Source organism: Schistocerca americana, chromosome 11 (assembly GCF_021461395.2).
Source record: "Schistocerca americana isolate TAMUIC-IGC-003095 chromosome 11, iqSchAmer2.1, whole genome shotgun sequence".
Taxonomy (NCBI): domain Eukaryota; kingdom Metazoa; phylum Arthropoda; class Insecta; order Orthoptera; family Acrididae; genus Schistocerca; species Schistocerca americana.
Genome location: NC_060129.1, coordinates 146,026,577 through 146,038,945, shown reverse-complemented (window position 1 = coordinate 146,038,945; position 12,369 = coordinate 146,026,577). Strand labels below are relative to the sequence as shown.

The window sequence follows — 12,369 nt, the reverse complement described above, 5'->3', positions numbered from 1 at the left end:
GTGATTTCGATGAACTGTTTATTGGTGAAATTGCTATGATAATGAAACTGTAGTTGTGAACAAACAAACTGCAATATCCCTTTTTAAAAATAATTTTTTATGAAAAATTTTGAGTACAGATTTGTGGCCAAAGAGTCACTGTTCATAGTTGCATTATCAGCCTAAATTAAAGAAAGCGTGACCTTCAGTTTTTTTCAGAGAGCAGCTATGAGAAGGATGAATGTTTGCATTCGTCTTTCCTCTTTCAGCCGTCAGAATGTAAGCAACATACACTGTAGTTATTAATGATTTCTAATATACAAACTGACTTGAGTTAACAACATGTTGCAGCCTTATTAATTCACCATATCACATGTTTCTGCTATATTTATTGTTACAAGTTCTGATTTTCGGCTTGTGAGGAAGAAGAAAAATTCCGATGTGACACCAATCTGTCACTGGCATGATTTTATTACTAATCTGCAATTTTAATTTTTCCTTATCATACGACCAGAGCCTCCAGTCATTCAGAGAATGAAGTCCAATATTTTTAATCAATCGTACAGCGGTGAGTGGTTATCAAATTGTGATATGCAATTTACATTTTCTAAAATTCCATCCATCTACATCCTCTGTTGTGGCTCTCCAAACAACAATCTGGGACAGTTACAAACTTCATTCTGGTCAAATTTTGCAATATTTTAGCTGGTGGAGGTGGAAGCCAACTCTCAAAATGCAACATGTACCATGTATCCAGTGCCACCTAGTGGTTTAGTCAACTTAGTTGCCAATTTCTTCCTTGGTGGCACTTTGCACTTCGTCTTGTGAATGAGAATGTTGACAAGGTACAATGTATCTAATGAATGATTTTATATGACTGACATAATGCTGGTAAGCTAGGAAAGCATATTTTACTCATTATACTATGTCTACAATCAATGATGAAATGTAACACACACATCAAAAAAAGTTTTGCGTTACCCCGGTTCCCAGAACTCCTGAAGACAGACATCGACTGCTGATACTATTCAGAGATGTCACTAAACCCACCCAAAGATGTAAACAACCATGCATTAGCAGTGCCTATTAGACGGAAGGGGTCTGACAGCCGATCAGTTCCGGTCATTCCACCAGGAAGGAGGTACACGGCTCGTGTTGTCTGTAGTTCAACCATGACTAGAGGGTCAGTACCACGGTTCAATCACATCCGCATTCTTACTTTGTGCCAGGAAGGGCTCTCAACAAGGGAAGTGTCCAGGCATCTCAGAGTGAACCAAAGCAATGTTGTTCGGACATGGAGGTGATAGAGGGAGACAAGAACTGTCGATGACATGCCGCCCCCAGGCTGCCCAAGGGCTACTACTGCAGTGGATGACCGCTACCTACGGATTATGGCTCAGAGGAACCATGACAGCGATGCCAGCATGTTGAATAATGCTTTTCGTGGAGCCACAGGACGTCGTATTACGACTCAAACTGTGCGCAATACGCTGCATGATGTGCAACTTCACACCCAACATCCATGGCGAGGTCCACCTTTGCAACCATGACACTGTGCAGCACAGTACAGATGGGCCCAACAACATGCCGAATGGATCGCTCAGTATTGGCATCACGTTCTCTTCAGCGACGAGAGTTGCATATGCCTTCAACCAGACAATTGTCAGAGACGTGTTTGGAGGTTCAGGTTGAACGCCTTAAAAACACTGACCAGTGAGTGTAGCAAGGTGGAGGTTCCCTGATATTTTGGCGTGGCATTATGTAGGGCCAACATATGCCGCTGGTGGTCATGGAAAGTGCCATAAAGGCTGTACGAAACGTAATGCCATCCTCCGACTGATAGTGCAACCATATTGGCGAGGCATTCGTCTTCATATACGACAATCCGCGACCCCATCGTGCACATCTTGTGAATGATTCCCCCCTTCAGGATAACAAAATCACTCGACTAGAGTGGCCAGCATGTTCTCCAGACATGAACTCTATTGAACATGCTTGGGATAGATTGAAAAGGGCTTTTATGGACAACGTGATCCACAAACCACTTTGAGGGAGCTACGTCGAATCGCTGTTGAGGAGTGGGACAATCTGGACCAACAGCGCCTTGATGAAGTTGTGGATAGTACGCCACGACGAATACAGGCATGGATCAATGCAAGAGGACATGCTACTGGGTATTAGAGGTACCGGTGTGCACAGCAATCTGGACCACCACCACCTCTGAAGGTCTCGCTGTATGTTGGTACAACATGCAATGTGTTGTTTTCATGAGCAATAAAAAAGAGCAGAAATGATGTTTATGTTGATCTCTATTTCAATTTTCTGTACAGGTTCCAGAACTGTCGGAACTGAGGTGATGCAAAACTTTTTTTGGTGTGTGTATTTTGACATCTTTTGAGACCAATTTGATGTTGCATTTAATAGGCTTTGAAAATGATGGAATGTCAAAATGCTTAATATTATTTTGGAAATAATACAAAGTGTGGACAAGACATCTGAAAGTTATTAAAGTGCATCCAAATGGACACTTCATTTCATAGCATTTTCATGGAAATTGTAGCTTGTAAGGGCGTTGCATGGTAGGCTGTGCTGACAAATAACTGTTCAGAAATAAATTCAATACAGTATGCCATTTCTGAGTAATTTAACATTGAATGTAACCAATCGAATCATCACGCACAAATTCAAGCAGCCTACCGGAGTCAGTGTCACCAAATGGGTGTGTACACTTAATTTCCTCAACCCAAATGGATGTAGCTTTTGCTCACAGAGCTTACATTTTTGACTTCTGCAAAAGGCACATATTAACTAGTAATGAGCATTTGAACATGTGGTAACTCATGGACCAACAGATGCCTGTGTGTACAAAGACCTGATTGGCTAACTACCATGATATACAGTATAATTCGGAAATGGCACAGCGAATAAAATTTTTCTCTTTTAAATTATTTTGCAGCACAACCTACCCTGCAACACGCTTACAAGTTTTTGAGACTGTTTCTGACTACCCCATACATTACACCTCACATCAACTTCTGAGCTCTGGCCATTTTTTCACATCAGTCAGCACCTTGCCGTTTGAAGAGCCTGTGAGCTCGGGCATGATGTCCCAGGACACTGAGCTTTTGCAGCATTACAAAGGAAGATTGTAGGCATTTCTGAGCCAAATTTCAAGCTTTTGCGTCATGATGGGAGACAATGGAGGGATTTTGAAAAAGTGGTACTTTATTTTGCACAGTGTATTGCACAACATTTTTGGCATCTTGAAAGATTCTATGAGTAATAAATGGTGAATTCAGGAACAGGAAAACACACACACACACACACACACACACACACACACACACACACACAAAGAAAACATAACATACTTAAAGAACATGGCTTAGTAATAATAACAAAAGCCAAAAGGATTAAAGGTCATTTTACACTACATATTAATAGAATGGATCAGAATGGCAGGTGACGTCACCATCAAATGTTGGAGTGTTCACACTAGAGGAAAGTCAACACAATGTCAGTGCACTTAGCCCAGTGATGAATAGTCAAAGTGAAGTTGTAATACACTGTTCAAAATGGTTCAAATGGCTATGAGCACTATGTGACTTAACATCTGAGGTCATCAGTCCCCTAGAACTTAGAACTACTTAAACCTAACTAACCTAAGGACATTACACACATCCATGCCCAAGGCAGGATTCGAACCTGCAACCGTAGCGGTCGCGCGGTTCCAGACTGAAGCGCCTAGAACCGCTCGGCCACACTGGCCGGCTGTAATACACTGTCCACGGTACAAAAAGTCAGAACATAGTAGGAACTAACAATGTTAACATTTATTAATAGCCAAAGCAAACTTCATAATGGATGCTCATGATAAAGTTCGTGCGGTAAACTGCTAAGAAAGAAAACAAAGGAAGTGTTGTCCAAACATTTCATTTCAAAGCACTCACTCACCCCTCCCCCTCTACTCCCCCCCCCACCAGGAAGCTATATCTATCAAACAAGTCAATACATGAACCCTGTTCAGCTTAGCCATCTTTTTTTCTTTTCTACTAAGTTCCAATTAATTTAGAAACGCATCCATTTTTCTCCTTCAACCAACCTGACTTTTAACTGTTAAATAGAGATTACTTAATTTTATGTTCTAATTTGCACACAGCGTAGACTTTTTCTCTGTCTCATTATTGCAAAACCAAAACCAATTTTTGCTTTCAGATATCTGACCTCTTATGTTGGAACACTCAATGGAAGAAAATACCCAAGCTGTCATGGAAAATTTGCAATGTGTTGCAAAAACAAATGAAAATAATACAATAAAGACTAAGAACATTCAAAAGCATTAAATGCACTACTGTAACATGACTGAACATGGCGAAAATAGGTTAACTTCCAATGTTAGCAGGCAACGATACCACCTCCGCACCATCAACATCGAAACTTTCTGCCCGAGAAACCTTGACGGTGATACTGTTCTGTTCCGTCCCACCCCATTCCGTTCCGTTGATGGCCACTGTGAATGCAGTGATTTCAAATGTACTGAGGAATGTTTTGACATTCTGTTCCATCAAGTGTGAATCAACCATAAGGGGATTAGCCATGTAATGAGAGGTCACAAAGATAGATACATCAATACTGTGCTAGAAGAATCCCCCAAAGGACGAAGACCGTCAGGACAGCTGAGAATGAGATTTTTAAACGACACAGAAAAGAATCTAAATTTTTTCAAAATTTATTTGTTGGTGAGATTGTTTTAAAGATAAGTTTGGCACAATGGTGTTAAGTCAGTAGGCCATAACTGCTTGACGATAACAGTAATGTGTAGACAGGAAACGAAAGCTCTGAAGCGGGATTACCTCCCTCCGTAGCTCGGCCAAGTCGGACTCCTTGGTGAGGTCGAACTCGCGGGCGCTGTCACGGAACTGGGCGACGTGGTACGGACCCTCACTCAGAGTCACCTTCACGGGTGCCCGGGTCATCATCTCACCCGCTCCTCTGCAACATACATTGACATTTCACCTACGAAACAGAAACTGAACAGTTCATTGAATCATAAGGAAAATTCACCTGAAGAAACTATTGGGGTGGCGCATAACTTCGTAGCATTTTTCCGTAAGTTTCATAAACACGACGGATATACATAACACACACTTTAGTCATCAATAATGTATTTCCCTTCACTATTTAGAACAGTCTGCCAATGCTGCATTAACTTGTCAGTTCCGTGACTGTAGAAATCGAGTGGTTTTGAGGCGAAGAACTCGTCAAGCCACGCTCGGAGCACATTTTCATCTAGAATGGAAGTTCCTCGAAAGCTGTTTGATAGAGAGCTGAAAAGCTGAAAACCTGTGGGCGTAAGACCAAGTGAATAAGGTGAGTGAGGATGATTTCCCAACATAACTGCTGTAAACTGTTTTTTGTCAGTCTAGAAGAATGCAGGCGGGCATTAGCCTGGAGTACCGTCACTTCAAACAGTCTTCCCGGTTGTTGTTCTCGGACTGCGTCTGCAGGACGTCTCAATTGTTGACAATAAAAGTCAGAAGTGATGTTTGTACCTCTTGAGGAAGCAATTCGTATTATACCACACTGCCGCTGTTCCACCAGAGGCGTAACCTTATCTTTTGTGGATGCACACAGGTCTTTGTACAGGGAGGTGTCGTTTTGATTGGGCTCAACGTCCCCAACAGAACGTGTGGGACAAGCTCAGACAGCAACCCTATCCCAGTGCCAAAACCTTTGTAAATCTCATTCATATTTGCCACCCACCTTAACCAGTAAAGTTTCATTTCATTACCTCCTCCTCTTTGGGTGCTCCACTTTTTTTGTCAGGCACTGTATTTTCTGGGACAATTTTATTTTGGCTATCCTGTACCTTTATACATGGTGCATCATAATTGATGGTGTGAATGCAAACAGCTGAAAGTACACTCGACTAGATGTCTCGGTAAATGTGGGCTCTCAAATGCACACCTGAACAGCTACGAGCAGTACTTCATTTTCGATATTGTGAAACAAATCCCTTCTTTTGCAAGCTCATCACTTTCCATATTTTGAGAGTAGTTTAGACCAAAAGAAGAAAAAAAATGTCTAGTATAAAATGGGTTTTATAGTGCCAACCTCAAGAGCAAAGAGTGCTTGCTCAGTAGAGCACGTGCTCCATAGTCGTGAAGATGAACTATTGCTCATAGCTTTTAAGGTAAGTGCTTTAGACTCCACACTTACTGGAATGTTTTTTTCTTGTTTTGATCCAGATCACCTCCTCCCAAAATATGGAAAGGAATGAGTTTGCAATAGAAGAAATTTGTTTCACTGGATCGAAGATGAATTGTTCATAGCTCTTAAGGTATGCCTTTTGGAGCACTGCTTACTGAGACTTTTTGCTTCTAGCATCGTGTACTTTCAACTGCACGTGTTTATGCCATTAATTACGATACACCGTGTATGTGCCTGTCGACAGTACAAATATTTCACATCCTGAAAGCAAGTATTGAGCAGCAGCTCTGTTTCACAGTTTTATCGAATCACACACTTTGTGACATTCTGTGTACGAAGATGGCAGGAGACATCACCACAAGGTTACCGACCTGAACTGTGTAGCTCCATTTGTGGGTCAATTACATAACATATTCTGATACAACCGAGGCTTTTGCGGCCGATGTCAACTTCTAGTCAGGGAGAAAGCGGTCGACGCATAAAACTATTCGCCAACATTTCGTCACTGTCTGCGGGACGTATCTTCAGAGACGAAACACTGGTCTTGGATTTAGGAGGGCACAATATATCTGATTTTCTACAGGCAACATCATCATCATCAATTACAAGCTATCGTTCATCTGAAAGATTTCCATAACCAATAAATAACAACAGCTGCTATACATCCCAAGCATTTACAAACAAGATTAGTAATTTCACTGGAAACTTTCTGGTGAAGCATGGGGATAAAATAATTTTAAGGTCTTGACAGAAATAGATAAACTGCATGGCTCTATAAAAGGTGTGCGTATTTTTCCTTATCACACTGAAATGAAAAGTTTTTTGTGTTGAATATATTAAGGTGTAACTTAAGATGGTACATGGTTACAATAACCAGGTACCACGGCAATGCACAGTCAACAAAGACTTAGAAAGGAGCAAAATATCAGCTGTATTTTCTAATGGAATATCATCACAGGCTTGCTCAATTTTCTCTGTTTGACCATCCAGTCTTTACGTTTTGCAGCATGCACTGTGTTCTTCAGAGCACCCCAGAGATAAAAGCCGAAGGGGTTGAATCCAATGACGAGCTGGATACTACGTACCATATTTGCCCTAACCATCTCAAACGAAACGTACGGCCGAGAAATTCCTTCGTATCAAGCTGAAAGTGAGGTGGCAACCCATCCTGTTGAAAATAATGCTCTTCCTACTAAAATCTACTCACCAAGTGGCAGGAGGGGAACACACGCATAAAAGAAGTTTATATTTATCCAAGCTTACGGAGGAAGGAAAAGGACTGGAGAGGGTTAAGAAAAGGGGCAAAATTTCAGGAAAGTCAACCAGAACTGCTAGAAAGTAGAGACTTACTGGACGGCTCCCTTGACCCACATTTCTGGAAATCTACCCCTTTTCCTTGACCTCTCCAGTCCTTTCCTTCACCCCTCTTCCTTCCCTTTCAACCCTTCTGTTGGAAAAGGGAGCCACTGGCTCCGACAGCTTGCATAAGTATAACCTTCTTTTATGTGTGCTTTCTCCTGCCACTGCTTTGTGAGTAGATTTTTTATCTATCCAATTACATTATACTGTCAAAAATTGATTATTTTCATTGTTATATTAGCTCACTGTCAAAAATGCCATTTATGAACTGTAGTTGCTATTGCAATATTTCTAGATAAGAGTGACCTGATAGTTTCTTCAAAGAAGTACGGCCTACTGAAATCTCTAGATGACAAGCCACTCCAGGATGATACTCTTGGTAGATTACCAAATGCCTTTCTTCAGCTCCATACAGATTTTTGCTGTTCCAGTACATGCAACTTCAACAGTTACTTGATCAGTTATCTTCAAAGTCCCTTCATCTGATCAAAGAATTAGATCTTGGAAATGTTCATCTTCTTCAAGCATGCTGAACCACTCAGCCGAATTCAGATCACAGAGAAGCGCCAGAATGCATTTTCCTCTCTTAGTCCACATAATTTTGCAAACAATGGTTTCACTTATTTCAATCTCACAAGACCATTTGCCTCAAACTTTCTCAGGAATTTTGTCTACAACTGATTTACTGCATCAACACCACTTTCATTGTCTGTTGAACGTCTTTTTCTTCCTTTACATACATTTCTTCACATCATGCACTGTTCCATCAACTTCAAACTTCTTTCAGATTCCTGTGATTGTTAACTGTGGAGGGAAAGATAATCCAACTTCAACTCTGGAATGTTGTCAAACCTCACTCACATTCCTCGTTTTCCAGTATCAGTTTAGAAACAGCTTTGGTTCTTAAAGCTATAGTATCACATTCATTTGCAATCATGCAACAAACGGAAGCTCTTCACAGTCTTTGGAATCATTACACACAAAAAATTATTTCTATTTGCATTAATTAAAGAGAGAGACTCACTTTCACAGAGCATGTACATTATTTTGGAGCACCCTGTATATTGGAACCACAAAAAATGTATTAACACCTGTGTAGCCCAATATAAGAGGAACTGTCTCTTTGGATAAACTAGGCCACAGTGGAACGCTGGTTACAGTAAGAAGGCTGTGGAATAAAATTTCAGGGAACTAATGTTCTAGCCAAGACAATACATCAGCACGTTGACTTGTATCGAAAGTCAATAGAAATTTACAAAGCATAATATTTTTAACAGAAAGAAAGTAGGATTTAAGTAAAATAATATATGGAAGTGCACTTTGCAGAGAGAGCAATTTTGAGTGAAACTTATGCATGTTGGCTTCTGTTATTTCAATTCATAAAGTCAGCCCTACAGTTTTATAACAGACTTCGCTGGCCAATAGGAATGAAATATTCCACATCATGTGACATTGTAAGACAATCTACAGATGAGGAATGCAAAATCTGGTGAAACTGAGAGGATCTTGTAAAGTTTCCGCCATTTTTGGATAGCAAAGATCTGTCTGAGGAAGAGCAAGGGGCAAACGTGCCATGCAGTTTACGAAAGCAAAGGCATGTGTACAGCTTGCATATTGCACCTAGCAGTGGAACAGCCATTAGGGATTTCAAATGGTAGTGACAAAGATAACAAATCACACCAGCAAAATAATCAGTCTCAAGATTTAAAACATTTCTCCACACTAGTCTATCATTTGCAAGCTGCTTCATCTCCAGGCAACCACGGTGTCCGACCATCCCGATTCAGTTTTCTGTCACTTTCCCAAATCTCTCCAGGCAAATTCTGGGACGGTTCTTTTGAAAGGGTACGGCCGATTTCCTTCACCATACTGTTATTGTTCAGAGTTTCTGCTCCGTCTCCAACGACCTCGATGTCGACAGGACCGTAAACCTTAATCGTCCTTCTGAAACGTACATTCATTTAGACCAGGTTACTGCACACATTTGTTGGTCTCCTCCTACAATTTTTATTCCCAACCTTTCCCTACTTTATCAAATTAGTGATGCATTAATGTCTCAGAATGTGTCCAATCAACCGATTCCTTCTTTCAGCCTAGTTGTGCATAAATTAATCTCTTCCTCAATCAAATTTACAGTTCGAGATTTATCGATTAGTAGTCGTGTGCCCCTACTAAGAGTTGTCATGCACACTTCCTCCAATGTTTCGGCAGATATTAGCAATTTCAGCTTTGAAATGCCTATGTGTAGTCCACCCAAACAAATATTTCTAATTCTACACCTATACTCTGCAATCATCATGAAGTGCAAGAGGGTACGTCCCACGTGCAAGAGGGTACGTCCCATTCTAATAGTTACTAGGGTTTCTTCCCATTCCGTTCACATATTGTCCATCAAACCTTTCGCGCACTGCCCAGTGTCGACAGAAAGAGTTGATTTGTTTCTTGTTACAAACAAAGTAACTTTTAAAATGGGATTTCACGTGTCTGTTTGACAGAGTGCTCCCAAATTAGTCCAGAGCAATATTTGGTTTAGCTGTTAAGTGTTCACAGTGGCAATAAGACATGTGGAGGAACCAGTAATCCAGCAGCAGCTGAGCAGCACTGCAGCAAGGCCGTGGCAGTCAGTGCAGGCCAGGACGGTGCTGTCGCTGTTGCATTACTTGTTATTTTACGTGTTTTACTGTCGCTGTTAATACAGGGTGAATACGTGGACAAGGAAAAAAATTTCCCAGATATCCGTCCAAAAACACTTTTTCCCCAGGTGAAAACACGCTTTTTCTGTGTTAAGTATACTTTCTCTCAGAACCATAAAACTTATCAACTCTTTGAATGGTTGAGGTTTTATACACTGGCGTAGAAATTTCCCGGCACTTCATAAAACGAACAACCACCCACCTTTAAAAAAAAAGTACGCTGCATATTTTCATATTAGCAAAGTATATATTTGAATGCCACCAAAAACAGCACATTAGTCTCCAAAGCAATGAAATCGAGGTTGCGATGCGCTTTAGTGAACCGGTCACAGCTGACATCACGTGATCTCGCCATCTGGTAATAGCAGATATTCGGAGCATAGGAGATGTGATGTAGTCAGCCAATAGCAACTGACATCACTGTTTAGTAGGGTGAACACGTATATAGGAAAAGTTAATGGTTTAAATGAATATACAAAGTGTAGCTGCAAGAAGTACTTAGCTTTCATATATAAACTTGGTCTTTTTTTGCATGTGTTACACTTTAATATACATCACACAAATGTGCCAGTCAAATTTTAAATAATACATAAATGTCTGGGCTTGAAATTCTTCTAAGTGGTTGGCCCTCAGAGTATTAAGCTGTAAATGAGAATCAAACGCTCTGTGATTTATAAATTGAAAGCGCAGTCACACACGTAACAAAACTCATCTGGCATAAAATGAAATTTACATTGAAAGCAATGCTTTTCAACAACTATTCACAATATTTTCCCATGACCTATTAGAATTCGTTTCAGCAGTTGTCAGAGAGCACCAGAAAACGGCGTTGCTGCAAATTTGCAGCTACAATGATGTAGGGAGCCCACATGTTCATACGTATATAGCAGTAAGAGATCTTACATTACGTCGTAAACAAAACACATCATCAGAGGTACTCCAAGACCATTGGAATTTCGTAAATCAGACTAACATGCATAATTCAGCGTAAAGTGCACATCCATATGTCCAGATTTGCAAATATGTAGGCCCCAACCTGATATTAAGCATTTTAGCATTGTTTTCGGGCTGCAGATTTTCTTGGAGTACCAGTATAGTATTGTCTCAGGTTTGGTTCTTTATTATGGCATAACGCCATATGTGCCAGGAGATAAAAACAGGCACTTGTAATTCAGCAAACAGTTGACACTAGCCAATAATGTGGAATGAAACACTTCATTTCAAATAAATTGACTGCCTCTGCGGAAAAGATTCATAAAAGTCCAATTTCTTTAGCGAATAAACAAAAATAACTTCAGTGTTCTGCAATGCAATTAATGCTTGACTGCCAAAAACCTGAAAATAAAATAAAATCAGGAAACTAAAACTAATAACATATTTTATCCTTCCATAAGTATGTGAATGCATATTGAATGGCCACAGAAATCTGTTTTGTTTTCATTTGACGTGATAATTGTAAATGAGGAAGAAACAACAAAATCACTAAACCTAAACACGGGTCATGTGGAGACTACTGCCCTCTCCACTGTAAGTTAGACTGCTCTGCGCATGCGCGAATCTGGCAGCTTGGGCTCGATAGAAGAATTTTTCTAGCTCGTGTCCAGCTGCTTGTTGCTACTGCTGATACAGCTAACAGCCGTACTTCAAGTAGCCATAAGTGGGAGCAGGAAAATGCTCATACTAAATTGCGCATGTAAATGAGTCCACTGGTAACTACTCAAACGAACCTAACGTAAATCGTTGTGATGTCACAGTCATCAGAGGCAGTTTGTTGTTGTGTCCTAAACCGTTTACCTATTCATTTCAAGTGCAGGCAGCAGGGAGGAAGGAGGGTGGGGGAAGAGGAAATAGACAGAAGGGGGCAGGATAGGAACATAGGGAGATGGGGGAGGAGGCGAGAGGGGGGAGAGATGGAGGGAGAGGGAGATATGGAGGAAGAGATGGACAGAGAGAAGGGGAAGGATGAGATGGATAAAGGGAGGAGGGAGGAGGGAGATTAGGCCTTATATCCAATTCCAAAGCATGTTTAGCAATTGCAAAGCACGGGTCAATGAAGTTCCAGAAGGTACCGACAGGGATGTGGAGCCATGTCGAATCCAGTGTCACAGTCAGATGTACAAGGTTTCTC

General features: G+C 40.8%; 1 protein-coding gene across 2 annotated transcripts in view; it reads right to left on the bottom strand.

The window, feature by feature from the left end:
- Positions 1 to 12,369, bottom strand: part of LOC124553788 (dynamin-like 120 kDa protein, mitochondrial) — a 199,490-nt gene that overhangs the window by 82,200 nt on the left and 104,921 nt on the right. For both annotated transcript variants that reach the window (XM_047127766.1, XM_047127767.1), the window contains one exon: positions 4,833 to 4,971. In XM_047127766.1, the coding sequence (XP_046983722.1) occupies positions 4,833 to 4,971 (139 nt within the window). The remainder of the gene's footprint in view (positions 1 to 4,832; positions 4,972 to 12,369) is intronic.